Genomic DNA, 15,989 nt, shown 5'->3' with positions numbered 1-15,989 from the left:
TTAGCAAGTACTTAAGAAATGCACAGTAACTGGAGTTACTGTTCAGTAGCACCAGTGAATGTCTTTTAGGCAACACTACTGTGCAATAGTATATTAGCACGGTCCATGCTGTGATGCACTATTGCATAGTATTTTTCAGCTAGTGTGCAGTCAGTATCTTGTGTAGACATGCCCAGTAACACTCATCTAGGCACTGACTGGGAGCAAATTTGCTCCTGGTCAACCTAGGCAGCAGGGGGACACAGAACCAGAACTCTCTGTCCCCAGTCCTGGTTCTGCTTAGCTCCCTGGCTCCCCCCTCCCTTCCTCTCCTCTGGGAGCAAATCAGCCCCAGGACTTGTGAGCTGTCTGCCCTGTCCTGACTTCCGGTATGGAGCTGACAGCTCTGGAGGGTATGCGGGGGCTGGGAGTCCAGCCCTTGCCTGTCCCCCAGAGCAGCTCTGCACCTGTCCCCTCTCTCCATGCCATGCAGACCTGCTCCAGGGGATAGGCAGGGGCTGGATTCCCAGCCCCCGACTGCTGCTCAGAGTAGTTATCTCCATGCCAAGCAGGGTAGCTGCCAGCAAGCCCTGTCCCACCCCCCTGGCAGGAGGCTCACCAGCAGCTGCCCCACACCTGGGACAGCTCCTAGCAACCCTCTAGGCTCACTGACAGCTGTGTATCCTGATGGACATGGAACCAGGAGAGCTTTGCCTGCTGCAGGGGCAGGTCCCCTCCTGATGTGCACAGGGCCAGGAGATAGCTGCTGCTACAGCCAGCAGAGCTATCCTGGACCCTTGCCCACAAGTCCCATGCTCCTTGGCAGCCTCTGGGCTAACACCCAGGGGAGCCTGAAGCTCCCTCTGGCTACTGCCGGGGGGGCAGAGCAGAACAGGAGCAGCCCTGTACTCAGCTGCTCCCACTTGCCAGATCCAGATGTGAAGGCATGTGCAGCTTGTGGTACTGCAAACCTCTTTGCGATGCCACAAATTACATGTGTTGCACATTAAACCATGCACAGCACTGCTAATATTCAGTGCTGGGGCAACATTTGCTACTGGGATTTCCTAGTAGTAAAAAGAACAAAAGAAAAAAGCAGCAAAAAGCATGCCAAAATGGCATGCTGTGGGACAGATGTGGCAATGGGGGAGCAGGCAGCCCAGGGCTGTCTGTGTGCACTATGGAGCCCCCGTGATGAGGCACCCTTCGCCCCAACGAGCCACTCCCTGGTTGACTGGGGTTCAACGTGCCTCAGAACAGGAGCAGGCAGCCCTAAGCTGCCTGCTTCCCTATCTCAGTGTGCCTCAGTGCTGAAGCTCTGCTGCAAAGCCCCCATGCTGAGGCATGTGGAGCCCCCATCTTGAGCTATACTGTACCCCAGACAGCCAGGAAGCAGATGGCTGGGGTGCAGGGTACCTCAGTGTCAGGGTTCCACCGTGCACAAAGACAAGGAAGCATGAAGCCCTGGGCTGCCTGCTCCCCTGTCTCCATGTGCTGCTCTCAGGCTGGTTGGGGCACAGGGTGCCTCAGCATGGGGGCTGCCTGAAATATATTTGACTGCATTCAGGAAATTATACATAGAGCTGGTTATGCAGCATTTTACTACCTTTTCCTGCTGGTAGGTATTCTAGTCATGTCATACATCAACAGAATCCCTATTGTGTTGCATCTGTGTAGTAGGAAATTATTTCCTTCTGTTTCACAGATTTTATTAAATGCATAATAAGGTATTCTAAAAGAATCTCTTGTAATTACTGGAAATCATAATTAAATGTTGTCTATGCCACATGCATTTTTCACAATTACTTTTTTTTTTTTTTTTGGAGAACGTTAATGGAGGTTTCAAAAGATGGCTTAGTTATTTGAAAGCATAGAAAAAAAAACTTCTTGAAACTTCTGTAGTCTTGTCTGACCACATCTGTTTTCCTTGTACTTACCTATCAGATACAGGGTGCATCTACACAAGATGTTTGCTGTACAATTGACTAATTAGCTGCACAGTAAACATCTCAGTATGTACATGTGCATCCCTATTAGGCTGGAGTAAACTAACTTACTCTGAAGTAGGATAGTACTTGTAAATACTCTGGAAGGGCTGGTTGGGGAACAAGGGTGCTTCCAGCCAGCTTTCCACAGCACATTAAGCTGGTGGGGAGCAGCCCTGGGCTGGCAAGCTGACCCCATGGGCCTCCTACCTGGTGGGACTGTTCTTCCCTGGCTCCATGTGCTGTACATGAATAAACTGTGGACCTTATTGCTCCAGAATGTATTGTTCCTGGGCACACCATTTGAGTGTGCACCAGGAAGCCATAAACTCTGTGGTTTATTCTTGTGCTGTAAATTGCATGTGTAGACGTACCCACTAAATAGTATTTTGTGTTTGGAGCAGCATTTAGTGTCCATATATCTTTGTACCACACCACATTACTGTCTAAAACCAGTGTCTTCAGCTTGCCAAGCTAAACACATAAAAGTCTGGTATTAATTTTGTATGTAACCCTGTTGGGCAGAAATCTGGTTGCTCTGAAGCCTGTTGTCACAGAAAAGAGAAATGAAGACAGGGCTGATTCATTGTTGTGATGTTAGATAATTTGATCTGACCTGCAAATATTCAACATTTTAATTCTTTATAATTAGAGTTTATGTTCTCCCTAAGGTCTGTTCTTAGAAATCAAAGCATGTGCTTGGTTTAGTGAAGAACATGTAAAAGCCCAACCACCAGTAATGGGATTAAATCAAAATGTGAGCAGCAGGAGCAGTAACCTTTGACTGAGAGTAATAAGATCTATTACCCTGTCTGAGATAAATGAACTAAGACATGTGAATGAATTTTCATTTATTTATGTTGAGATTGTGCTACACAGGCTTATGTTGCAAAGGTGTTGAGAAATAGTGGGTGCGTCTACATGAAATGCTACTGTGCACTGGTTACTGCACATTTATTTAGTACTTGTATAAGCAAGTACTATATAAATGTGCAGTAACTGGAGTTACTGCGCAGTAGCACCAGTGAATGCCTTTTAAGTGCTGCTACTGCGCAGTAGCCTAATGCTACTTCATAGTAACATCTCAGCATGGTTTTTGCCACATGATGCTACTGTGCAGTAGTATCAGGCTACTGTGCAGTCAGCATCTCATGTAGACATGTCCACTGTCACAGGGAGCATTGTAAGAATTGGTCCCCAAATGGTTTGAAGCAATCCCTTAGGATGTTAAAACCTGCTCCTTTCTGTGTGGACCAGTGTGGAGGGGAGGAGAATTATATCCATTCTGTGCCCTACCTATTCTGGGGTAATTTGTACCTCTGCATGTCTGAGGAAAAGCAGTGCCTATATTCCTTCTAATGATGGGACTTCAAACGTTTCCAATCCTTTACGGAGGATACAGGGGCTATGCAATTTTTTCGTGTGCAACTTTGCAAGGCCCAGATGCATTCATAAACTTGTTCCTTTTTTTTTCCTTTTCAAAGGTAAAAAAGTCTGTCATCATAACTAGGGATCTTAGTTTTCTCTGTTTAAAAGACAGAAATTATCTGATTAAAACACCAAAGATTTGCATTTTTCCATGATTAAAATGAAATACCACTATATGTATGTGTGTGTTTTGTGTCTATATAGTTGAACACCATGTTTTATTGATATATTTACTGTAATAGGAGGGACGGCAGGGTCGCCGTGCTAGCCCTTGCCGCCGCCTCTACTGTGCCAAGCTTTGGACTTGCACCCTCCTATTCTTGCCCGCCACAACTTTGATGATATGTGTTTTTTATAGGGAGGCTACCTCTCCTCCACTTGGCCACAGTTCTCCTGCTCTGGGTGTCCTGCGTATCTAAGCCTTGCAGGCCTTCTCTGTATGCCACCCTTCTCACTAGGCCTTCTCCATAATGCTGCTCCTCTCCTGGGGCTCTCCGCGCCCACACTGGGGCCTTCTCCATAATGCTGCCCTCTCACCAGGCTCTTCCCTCTGCAAGGCTGCCCTCTCTCACGGGCTGTGCACCCCTGAACTCCATGCCATCACTGGAGCCCTCACTCTACCGTGAGTCCCCTATGAGACCTCCTCCATCCCCTTATAGCCTCACACAAACCACCGGTGTTAAACTGCAACATAAACTCAAGCCTCTTGGCTACAACTTAAACCTAAGCCACATCTCTCTCTCTCTCTCTCTCTCTCTCTCTCTCTCTCTCTCTCTCTCTCTCTCTCTCTCTCTCTCTCTCTCTCTCTCTCTCTCTCTCTCTCTGGAGGAAGCTCTTTCTACCTTGGATGCCAACAAGAAACCTCCCCCCCACATAAGAGCCAGGCCTTACCCCTTATAACCAGCTGACCACTGGCAGGTGTGGGTCATTTGCTGCCTCCTGTTGCCCTGGCAACCAGCACCTGAGGAGCCTTCTGGGCTCTCTCAGTAGCAGGTACCTTAGTGTCCTGCTACATTTACCATTTTAAAGCAATTTGGAAGCCTATCAGTGCCTCAATCACTATAATAAAATTAATTCTAAATATTTGTAATTTTTGGCATTTGACTTTGGATTTTTTAGTATGGAAAATCAGAACCCCACCCTGTCCCCTTCACTCACCAGGATGCAAGTCGAGACCCCTTACTCCCAAACCATAGTCCCTCAGCACTGCTGGTGCTCCTTGTTCCCCACCCACAGCCCCCCTGGACCCTGCTGGTGCCCTCACTCCACACCCACAGCCCCCCACAGCCCTGCCAGAGGGGGTGCCCAGCTGCTAGGGGCCAAGAACCCAGGTCTGCAACCCCCTGCTCCCCACAGCAGTGCCAGAGACCTGGCTACAATATGTGGGAGGCAGCAGCTGCTGCAGCAGGTGGAGCACAGAGCCCGTATCCCCCTCCCCTGTAGAGGGCACAGCCCATCAGAGCAGAGCAGGTGTGCTCCTCACCCTGCTGCCCTCCCACCAGGGCTTCTGTGGCCCAGCAGGTGAGACCCAGCATGGCAGGGCAGACCAGGGCCGGGCTGGAACGTTCAATGCCACCGTCACGAGCCCCACACTGCCATAGCGAAGCACCCTCTGTCCACCCAGCAGCAGCAAGGGGTGGCAGCACAACTCTGTGCTTCCACCTCTGATGCTGCACACCTTGCCATGGCAGTGCAGGGCTCACAGTGGCAGCAGCAAGCTTTCTGGCCCCACTCTGCCCTGCAGAGCAGGGTCCTGCCCACTGAGCTGCCGAGACCCCGTGGGGAGGACAGCAGGGCAGGGAGCCTGAACCCACAGTAGGCAGACTGGCTCTGCCCTGTGCACATATCTGGGGAGCATGTGCCTCCCATTACCCCTGGGAGTGCACACATCAGCTGGGAGCCAGCCCCCGTACCCACTCTGGATGAACCACCTGCAGCCCCGTCCCACTCCCCACCCGGGCCCTGAAGCTGTGCATTCTGGCCCTGGGTCCCAAGCCCTATGCACTGCCCCAGCTGGGCATTAGCCCCAGCCCCAGGTCCAGCCCTGCCCAACTCCCTCCCTCCCTCACTGTAGGGGCCTCAATCCCCACCCTCAACTTAACTGTGGGGGACTGCTCTCCAGGCTGCATGGCAACCATGTGCATGTGTATATGTGCACATGCACATGGCACCCCCTACCAGATCTCCTTCATCCCATTCCCCCCAGCCCCTTGCAGACTAAAACTCTGCCAGCCTGCAAGGGGAAACCCACTCTTTCCTGTGTTTTTCTCCTTAAAATGAGAAAATCTGGGTTTTACCACTTTTTTCTGTTTCAAACAGAAAACCCGGATCCCTGATCACAACTATTCTCCTCCTATATGTAACTTCTCTATCCAATAAAATAAAATATGCTGTAACCATTGTGGATATTTGCAAGTTTAACCCCTTTTCATTAAAGTTGACAGTGTTGTCCACTCCTATCTCCCATCTAAGGCCACCTCCAGATGTTACATATGCAATTTCCCTGAAACAAATGGTAACTTGCCAGATGTTACAGGAATTTTCTGATTCACACAGCACTTCTTTGTCATGCCAAGGCAAATTTAACATCTGCCTAGGTCCTTACCGTCCACAATCCCACTGTCCCCCCACCCCCCAGGTGAAGGAAGGGGAGGAGAGTAGCCAGCTGTGACCATGTGAGTGTTTAAAGCTCCTGGGCAGATGCCTAGAACAACCCCAGTCCCTGTGGGGCAAGAAGGCAGCGAGCAAAGGAGCTCTATTACTCTTGCTGCCTATAGTGCTACAAATGTTGTAGTATTATAAAAATAACATCTGGAGGGGGCCTAACAGGCACTATTAGGTACTACTTGTCTTATTGTTAAGTTGTTAAGATAATGGTGAAGTCCCAGTTTATATTAAAAAAAACTATCAATAAGAAATATAAAAAAGTCCTTTTTGTTGCTGTTTTCAGCAAGCCTTGAAAAATTATATTTTTCTCTAAAAAGCCATTACAAACCCAGGAACATTTATTTTTATTGCATTATCTTGAAGTAAAGTTTTTTAATTGTTGTTTTCCAGAACAAAAATAATGAGACCAACTTATACCATTTGATTTGTGATACTTTTTGACTTTTAGGGGGAACATCTTCAAGCTATCCTCTGTGTATCATCTGAATGTCCGCCTACAGTTTTGTCTTCATAAGCATTTCCTCTGCAAAACACAAATTGTTCAAACAGTTTTAATATATACCTACTTGATACAAGACAGAGCATTTGATTTGGAAGAACAAATTAATTTGCATATAGATATTCTCTTTTACTGGCGCCAAAGTTTCAGTTGTGAGCAATAGGCTAAAAACCATTTATACTCTCTAAAAGTTGTACCATAGATAGATAGATAGATAGATAGATAGATAATGCCAACAATATAATATTTCTTTATCATCCACTTTGCCTAAATTTCAGATCACATGCTTGCTGTGGGCTGCAAAGAACTGCCCATGAGGGAACTTGGTTGAAATTACAGTTCTTGCTAAGGAAAAGATTGAACAATCTTGCTCTTCTGAAAACTACATGAACAAATTGATACATTTAGAAATACTGTATTTTCTTCAATCCAAGACATGGTGTTTTTCCCCACTCAACATGAGGGGAAAAGCCCCTTATCTTGGATTTGAGTTCAAGGCAGATCAGAAGGGGGAAGAGTGGCTGGATTGGGGCCACAGTCAAGAGTTGCAGCAGCTGTCTGACCCCTCACTCCCAACCTGTTTCCCATAGCCTTTGCCTCCTGCCTATCCCCGATGAACTGTGTCCCCTCTCCCCCTGCAACCGTTCACTGCTTACTGTTAGGTGCAACTCTGGCTTCATTCCCACCTGGTACAGAGTCTGTGGAAACTCCAGCACCTGCCCAGCCAACCAGCAGTAGCAGCTCTGTCCCTGGGATGCTACTATGCAGCTAGGCAGGGTCTTCAGCTTCCATGTGATCCATGCCCTGGGTAGGGAATGGAGCCACAACTGATAGTAAGCTGTGGGAGGGAAGGGAGCAGAAGCTGTGGAGGCAGGCAGTTGCAGAGGCGAAAGGGGGCAAAGGCTGCAGGGAGAAGGCAGGGGGCAGAGGCCGCAGGGGACATGCCAGGGCATAGACTGCAGTGGGCTAGCGGGTGCAGAGGCTATGAAGAGCAGCCGGGGGGGCAGAGGATGTAGGGGGCAGAAAATGTGGGGAGATCAGGTGGGGGGGTAGAAGCTGTGGGGAGCAAGCAGGAGGGCAGAGGCTGCTGAGGGCAGACAGGACATGCGGCAACAATGGCACAAGCATGGCAGTGAGCTATGTGCCAGGGGGCACAGACATGGGGAGGAGGCAGTATAGGGTTCAGGCACCACAGGTGGAGGGCAGACTGCAGGGGGAGCAAGGAGGCCACCTACTACCCTTACCACATGCTTCTCTGCCACTGCCTTCCTCACTGCAGCAGTTGGGGGAGAGAGGTGGATTTATAGTGACCCCCCAATAATACATGGAAAATTATAATAAATTTACAAATTTTCCATATAGAGAGTCTAATGATTTGTGGGGGAGTATTGTCTTACATTCAGTCATCTTGGATTTGGGCATATATGGTAATTTGGGAAGTTGAGACTATTAATATAGTATCAGTTACATGAGCCTGTTCTTCATCTTGCTTTCTGTTAAAATACATTGAGATGGGATATATGCTAGTATCCAAACAATACAACTCACTATGGTATGTGGCATTGTGAAATATAATGAAATGTGAATGTGCACACACACACACATCTGCTGTTACTGAAGGCAAGAGTTTTATTGATATAACTTGAAAAATAGCTTTGTAAAGTTAAGTAGGTATTGTTGCAATAAATTTTCTCAGATTAACTGTTAGATATTCATATAAAACTTGGAAATATTACTCATCTATATACATATATGTATGAAATGAGAGAGAAATATTGTAACACTGTAAACTATATTTTATATATGTATAGAAAAAAGGGAAATTTAATTGATATATCCATAAATTCTTTCTTTTCTTTTCTTTTTTACTGTAGGATTGCACAGTGTATGAAACAGAAAATAAAATTCTTCATGTGGTGAGCAATTTTAATATTTCTGCTTTGATATGTGCTTAAGCATACGTATTTTTAATATGGTTTAAGAAAATAAGGTTTTTTTAGAATATGGCAATGAATAATAGCAGTTATTAAGAGCTGAGTTTTATAAATTGACAGATGATAAGGCCAGAAAAGATGGTTGCTATTATCTAGTTCGATCTTCTGTATAATGCAGGCCATAGGATTTTGCTGAATTTCCTGAATTCTCTTCTAGAACTTTGAACACCACCAGAACTGGACACAGTATTCCCTTTTTGGTGACTTCAGCGCTAAATATGGAAACTGGATCCTACCTACTTCTGTGTGGTAGTCCTCTGTGTTTACATCCAAGGTTTTCATTAACTTTTTTTACTACAACATTGCCCTGAGAGCTCTTGTTCACCTAATTATTGTCCATGTCCACAAAGTCCTTTTCAGTCTCCAATCTTTTAAGAAGACCCTAAATTCTTTGTTCTTATATATACAATGGTGATTGATATGTTTTGCTTAATTATCACTCCCATTAAATTTGTGTCAACTGCAAACTTTATCAATAATGATTTGATTTTCTTCCAGATCTTGACTAAAAATATTAAATAGCTTATGTCAAGAACCTGGGACCTGGGAGTAATAATAGATTACAGTATGAAGATGAGCCAGCAGTGCGATGCTGTAGCCAGCAGGGCAAATAATACTCTGGCATGCATCAACCGATGCATCTCCAGCAAAACCAAGGAAGTGACTCTACTCAGCATTGGTGAGACTGCAGCCAGAGTACTGCATCCAGTTCTGGGCACCACACTTTAACAAGGATGCATTAAAGCTTGACAGAGCCAGAGAAGGGCCACCTGTATGATCAGAGACTTGCATGGCAAGCCATATGAGAAAAGGCTGAGGTACCCAGGACTCCTCAGCCTCAAAAAGAGAAGGCTGAGAGGGGACTTGGTAGCAGCTTACCACTACATCAGGGGAATACATCAAGGGCTCAGTGAGCAACTGTTCACCAGGGCACCCTTGGGGAAAACCAGGAGTAATGGCCACAACCTCCTGGAAGACCATTTCAGGCTCAACATTAGGAAAAAATTCTTCACAGGTAGGGAGCCCAGACTGTGGAATAAGCTCCCTCCAGAGGTGGTGCAATCACCTACCTTGGAAATCTTCAAGGGAAAACTGGACAATCACCTCACTGAGGTCACCTGACCCCAGTTGTCTTTCCTGCCTGGTGCAGGGGGCTGGACCCAATGATCTTCCAAGGTCCCTTCCAGCCTTGCAATCTATGAATCTATAAACTTATGCCTGCAGGATCCTTCCAGAACCCTACACAATCAATGAAGAATACCTATTTACAATTACATGTTGAGACCTATTAGTTTTTAATCCATTTAATATGTATCCTATTGATTTGCTATTTTCCTAGTTTCTTAAACAAAATGTGTGATGCCAAATTCAAATATTTTACAGAAGTCTAAATAAATTACAACAATACTAGTACCTTTATTTGAAATATTGTGTTAAAGGACTATGAGAATAATCAAAAACATTAACTTATTTTTAAAAAATAATTCCAAAAACAATAATGTAATGTAACTTATGTAACACTTTCGATATTGAAAGATCTAGGGTACTTTTATATAAATTAATGAAGGCAGGATGCAAATGCATATTTTTTATTAATTTTATATCTTTTGATATGAAAATCTTTGGGGAAGCAAAAAAATAATTAGGACTGAATGATTTAGTTGGGAGCAGATAAGAATAATAAATTGTCTCCCATTCACTGAAGCAACCCAAACCCAAAACTTTGATCTTAGTACTAATCACCAATTCTTAATTACTGGTGTAAAGGCTGTTTAGAAGTCTCATGGTATTATGGAATAATACATAAACATGGGTGATTTAAATAAAGCTTCACTGAATTCCAGCAGATAATCTGTCAGCTATACTACTTTACCTGCTAACATTGTTTGCTTGTTGGTAGGGTGCTCCATTGAAGAGCCTTGTTACACAACAAGTTTAGGTGGCCTCTGGAGTTCTTAACCCCTAGACTAGCTGCATGTTAACATAACACTTTTTAAGTGGCTTAAAACATTCATTATTTGGCTTAAAGTTATGCCACTCCAGGAAAAATAATTTTCAATCTGCCTAATTTTGTTCCTGTTACCATGTGGCCACTTCCCACAGATATTCCACCCAAGTTGAATTCCTCCAGTATCCCAGAATGTAGTGGCTCCTCCTGACTCAGGGTGAGTGGAGCCAGGCACTGCACTTCACCTCTTGGGGATGTCAGGCAGAGCAAGCCCTGCAGCTCCAGTGTCTGGTGGCCATAGTACCTCCCATGGCCACCTAGACTGGCTCTGCTTCTGTCAGCAGTGGCATGGAAGGTGGGCACCATCTGAGCTTGAGCAAAAAAAAAAAAAATCAGGCACCAACCATTGGGGTGCAGGGTGGCAGGAGTCACCTGAGCTCCAAAGAAAAAAGTATTGGGCCCCTCAGAGCAAGCGAGCTTGGGGGCTGCAGCTGTGAAGCTCTCTGGTCTCACTGAAACTCAGTAGGTGCATCCCAATGAATGTGCACATTCAGGGGCATGCATTTTCCATGGGACAGATAGAAGCAGAACATATTTGTGCTTCTGCTATTTGTTCCTGGGCATGCTCCTGCATGTGTGCTGTGGTGCACAGCAAATTGAACCAGGTGGAGTAGGGGAGGCTAGGGCCAGCACTTGTGTTGGCCCCAGCAGCCTTACCTGGGGTCCTGGGGGCCTGCCAGGGCAGCAGCAGTGCCAAACCAGTCACTCAGAGCCTGAATGGCAGCCAGAGCGTGGCTCTGGCCTATCAGGTTCCCTTTCTGGTGGCACACATTGCTGCTGTGTGCACCACTCGGCTTTTTTTAGTGATGACTTTTTGACCCAAGGGTCTCCCAGGGCATTTTTACATGTCCATTGCTGCATCAGAAGCACATTTTTAATTAGCAAGCCATGCTAATTAAAAGCATCTGTGCATCATATGTATCAGCGGTGTAGCACAACTCCACGCTGAGAAAATGGTGATAGCTCACTTTGAATTAAAGAACGTGTATTAGTTCAAAGCACACCACCACCATTTTCTCAGTGCAGAGGCATGCTGTGCCACTGATACATGTGACACGCAAGGCTGTCAGAGCGCATCATTTATGTGCTCCAGCAGACTTAATTAGTGCAGTCTGCTCTGACACACTGGATTTCCAACACATCAGAGCAGGTTCCCCGCATGTGTGTAAGTGCTCCCAGTGTCAAAAAGACCCACCATACTGCAAATTAGCAGCAAGATGAATGGGTGTACATGCACCGTATGCAGTTTGTGGTGCCTCAAATGGGTTAGCTTTTATTTCGAGCCATTTGCACATACTCTAGTTTTAAAGCAAGGATGAAAATCTGTAGTAAATCACTGCTGTGCTTTTAAATTTAGACACAATATGGAATGGCTTTGTAAAAATTAGATACTGTTGCAAATCTGGTTCTTCACGGAGTTTTTAAAAGCACCTGGAATCTGGAATTTAAAGTCTTGTATGTTTCTGAACCCTCAATTCGTAATTCTAGATAAGCTAGTTCAGCAGGCGTGTTGCTGTTCTTGCTATATTTGTCACTATAGATCATTTATAATGTAGTGGCAGCATGTCCCGGGGCATATATAGCTGAGCATGTCTCACTTACCCATGACTGCTGACATGCTCCAGAGGTAGAAGTTCACTACTAGGGCTACTTTAGACTCAACATCAGTGCCTGCTTTCAGGCCCTTGATCTCTAGCCACCTCAGAGTGGGCATTGCAAAAGTGGTCAGGGTATCCTTGCTTATGAACTCTGGCTCTGGAGCATGTTGGTTGTACTTGGGTAGGTGAGGAATGTTCAGTCCCATGAAACCTGATGTTCCCACTGTGTAGACAGGCCCAGTACTGGATGCATATATAGGCAGAAGGGAAAGAAGATGAGCTCAGAGTCTCAGTAGTTCATAGAAATTCCATAGTGTTCACCCCATGTTCTCTGCTATGTCTAGTTTTCAATAGGCTTTGCCATTCCAGATGAGACTGTTAATTAATAAAGTTCAGCGACAGTATCCTTTCTTCTAGCAGTGGCCAGTATCTGATAAATTTGAAAAGGACAAAAACAAAAATCCCCTAAACCACAAATAATATTCCTAAGTAACTGTGCAGTGCTGTGTAATGGTAGAAACAATTAGCATTTACCTTAAAATCTAAAATCGGATTTTGACCCTTAAGTCTGCATAATTAGAATTGTTATAGTGTGATTAATTAAATATTCAACAGATGTTTTTCCTTAAAAAAATATATATGCCTATTTTTGTCACTGTGCTTCCTTATGGTCTGAAATAAATTGAGCGATCAACATTTAGGGTCATGTGAGCAAAGAGCTCCTGAGCAGGTGCATGACATGAGATTATGTGGAATAAATCCTGGAATTCAAATTTACAGAATACAACACAAGAGCATTTTCTTTTACTAGCATTCTTTTTATCTATTTATTCTGGCAATTTATTTACCTAACCATTCACCATGGCTCTGGTCAGCATATTGGGAGGGGAGGGATGAGGTGAGTGGTCAGAGCACAGCTAGGAGGCAGGAGCGTGACTTGGATAGGGGTCTGTTTTATTTAGAAGGTCTGGGATGATATGGGAAGAAGGCAAAAGAAGGAGAGGTCCTGTAAACAGGACTGAAACAAAAGAAGCTGGAACGAGGTCTGTATGACTTTTTAGTTTGGTAATTAGGAGATCCTATTTAGAGGCGGGACACTGGCTTCCAGTTCTCAATCCAGTGAATATTTAATAATTTATACAAAGCAGAGTGCTAATAGGAGATATTTGGAAGTCCTAACCCAGGGATGGGCAATTATTTTGGGTGGAGTGCCGCTAACTGAGTTTTGGCAAATCATTGAGGGCCACATGACAGGCAGTCAGGGGCAGATGAATATTAATTTTCTAAAATTTTTACGAGCCCTGCGGGCCAGCTAGAATGGCCTGGCAGGCCGCATCCAGCCCAGGGGCTGCATTTTGCCCACCCTGTCTAACCTCAGAAAACCCGTTAGCTTAGTTGGAGGAGGGGGAGGAGGGAGTCCTGTCTGGAAGGTGCAGGAAGTGAGTTCAAATCCATCTCATACAGAAAGGACAATTGAAGCTGGGTCTCCCACATCCTATGAAAATGTAAGACATAAGCTTGAAGCTAGCTTTTCATTATGAGCCCCACCATTAACCCCATGGTAACATCACTGTCATATCTTATCAGGAGCAAAGCAGTTCATACAGCAAGCATGAGGGGATTTGATAGCAGCCTTTAACTACATGAAGGGTGGTGGTTCCAAAAAAGATGGAAATGGACTGTTCTCAGTGGTGGCAGATGATAAAACCAGGAGCAATGGTCTCAAGTTACAGCAAGGGAGGTTTAGGTTGGATATTAGGGAAAACTTTCTCACTCAGAGGGTGGTGAAGCACTGGAACAAGTTACCTAGAGAGGTGGTGGAATCTCCATCCTTGGAGGATTTTAAAGACTGGCTTGACAAAGCCCTGGCTGGAATGATCTAGTTGGGGATGGTCCTGCTTTGAGCATGGGGTTGGACTAGATGACCTCCTATGGTCCCTTCCAACCCTTATTTTTTATGATTCGATGATTCTAAGTTCACCAGTTATATAATTGTTACCTGAAATACAACCCAAAATTGGGCACCTTGGCTTTCTAAACTTCACAGCAGTGTGCCTGCTTTAACCAAAGGTTCTGTTGGATTGTTAAAAGACCATGAAACAGCTTTATCCATCAGTTTCCATCCCTTGAAAGAAATCAGTTTTCTTATCTAACTGGTAATTATGAGCCCTTCTAGCCTTTGGAGGACCAAAATGTGATGGTTCTACCATTACCTAAACCTGAATGGCTCCTTTTTCCAGTGCTCAGAAGTTCAAACTCATTGCCCCTCTTTTTCCTGTCAAATTTTTCATTCAAACAGATTTGTCAGGCAGGTGAACCCTGCTGCACAGGGTAGAGAAGGTCTGATATACCCCTATCAAAACTAAACCAACCCATCCAGAATTTGAAGTGAGAAAGACTACTACATAAGAGAAGGTATGATTCACTTTTAGTAAAGGAGAGGTTCCCCTGGATGGGCTGTTGGGTGGGTATTTCATTATGCTACACAGAAGACAAGCGAGGTGGGATGAATGAAAATAGGAAAGTGAATTTTATGGTAAAGAAGACAGACAGTAAACGTAGGCAAGCAAACAGATAGGAGTGTGTCATAGTGTTGTTTCCTGGGGATGCAAATAGGTCAAATGGAATAAAAAGAATTCAAAGACTGCACCTAATTTGTGTGGGGTTAGCTGGCATCAGCTATGTATCACAACTATGTATCTGTGGGTACATGGTGGTAGACATCTCTTGATTTCATTAAGGGACAACAACTCAATTATGTGAAGTACATTTGGATTGTATGTTGAAAGTTAGAATGAAAATGTAAGCATGGAGAACTACCGGAGTATTGGAGTATACTGCAGGTATGGTTTGCAAGAGTTATCTGTGAGCTTGGTGACTGAGCAATGGAAGAAGAGGCTTATGTCAAGATTCTGGGCCACAAAGTGGGCCTTTGAGGGGACATGAGACAACAATATGAATAGCAGTTGTTGCTGAAAAGAGTTGTTTGGAAGATGTAAGTTCCATTTTTCAAGATTTTGAAAACTGGGCTTTCTTTTCAATCAGGTTGAAAACCAGATATTTCCTTTAAGGAACTAGACAGACAAAATTCTTTTGGTAAATCTGTTGTCTTTTATTAGACTAACTCAGATAGTTAGAAAATTCTTCTTTGCAAGCTTTTGGGTACAAATGCCCTTTGTCAGGCTGAGGAAGCATCTGTAGTTGGTCTGTGCTCTTCCTGGGTGGAATGAATAGTAAAGAAGCCAGAGGCTTCTATTCCTTTGATTTTTTGCTTGCATTTTTTCAGTGTCCTGATATGTGATTGCTTCTGTTGCTTTAACTGCTTTCAAAAGTTGCTCCTTATCACATACATAAAACATGAGACCATTTATAGTCCTACTTCTGTTGTTCCTTTCTTGTTTTCCTGTGCATCGCTTCTATGATTCCTCTCAGTAAAAATGGAATTTTTTTCTAGCGTTAGTTTTAGGAGTTCAGGAATGAAGTTTTATGTATCAAGGGGCTCCAAATTCACATTAGCCAGATTTCCAGGGCTATGGATGTTTCAAATCCTGACTTCATTCTTAATTACTTCAATTTTTTTACCAGCAAAGAATAGTTTTTAGTCATTTTTCAAACCTGCACATATCTACTGTAGTATCATTTTGTTGCTTTAAGCTCCCATTCTTCATAGCCTATGCTTTGGCCATTTCGGTAAAATCTTGAATCGAAGGCTGACAGCTTCCTGGAAACTAACTCCACTTCCTCCTCATTACAGAGAGAGATTTTAGAAGAAATTATATTTTACTATCTAGAGCTAAGATTTCTTTTAATATACTGTCCTTGTCAACCATT

The 15,989-nt window shown here is 44.5% G+C and overlaps 1 protein-coding gene across 1 annotated transcript in view; it reads left to right on the top strand.

Annotated features, from left to right (window-relative positions):
- The window catches only part of LOC109283280 (connector enhancer of kinase suppressor of ras 2), a 280,861-nt gene that overhangs the window by 96,692 nt on the left and 168,180 nt on the right, over nucleotides 1-15,989 (top strand). The window contains exon 4 of the mRNA XM_059733119.1: nucleotides 8,433-8,474. Coding sequence (XP_059589102.1) covers nucleotides 8,433-8,474 — 42 coding nt within the window. The remainder of the gene's footprint in view (nucleotides 1-8,432; nucleotides 8,475-15,989) is intronic.

This window comes from Alligator mississippiensis, chromosome 8 (assembly GCF_030867095.1).
Source record: "Alligator mississippiensis isolate rAllMis1 chromosome 8, rAllMis1, whole genome shotgun sequence".
Taxonomy (NCBI): domain Eukaryota; kingdom Metazoa; phylum Chordata; order Crocodylia; family Alligatoridae; genus Alligator; species Alligator mississippiensis.
The sequence above is the reverse complement of the archived record's forward strand: the minus strand, read 5'-3'. Positions and strand labels throughout refer to the sequence as shown.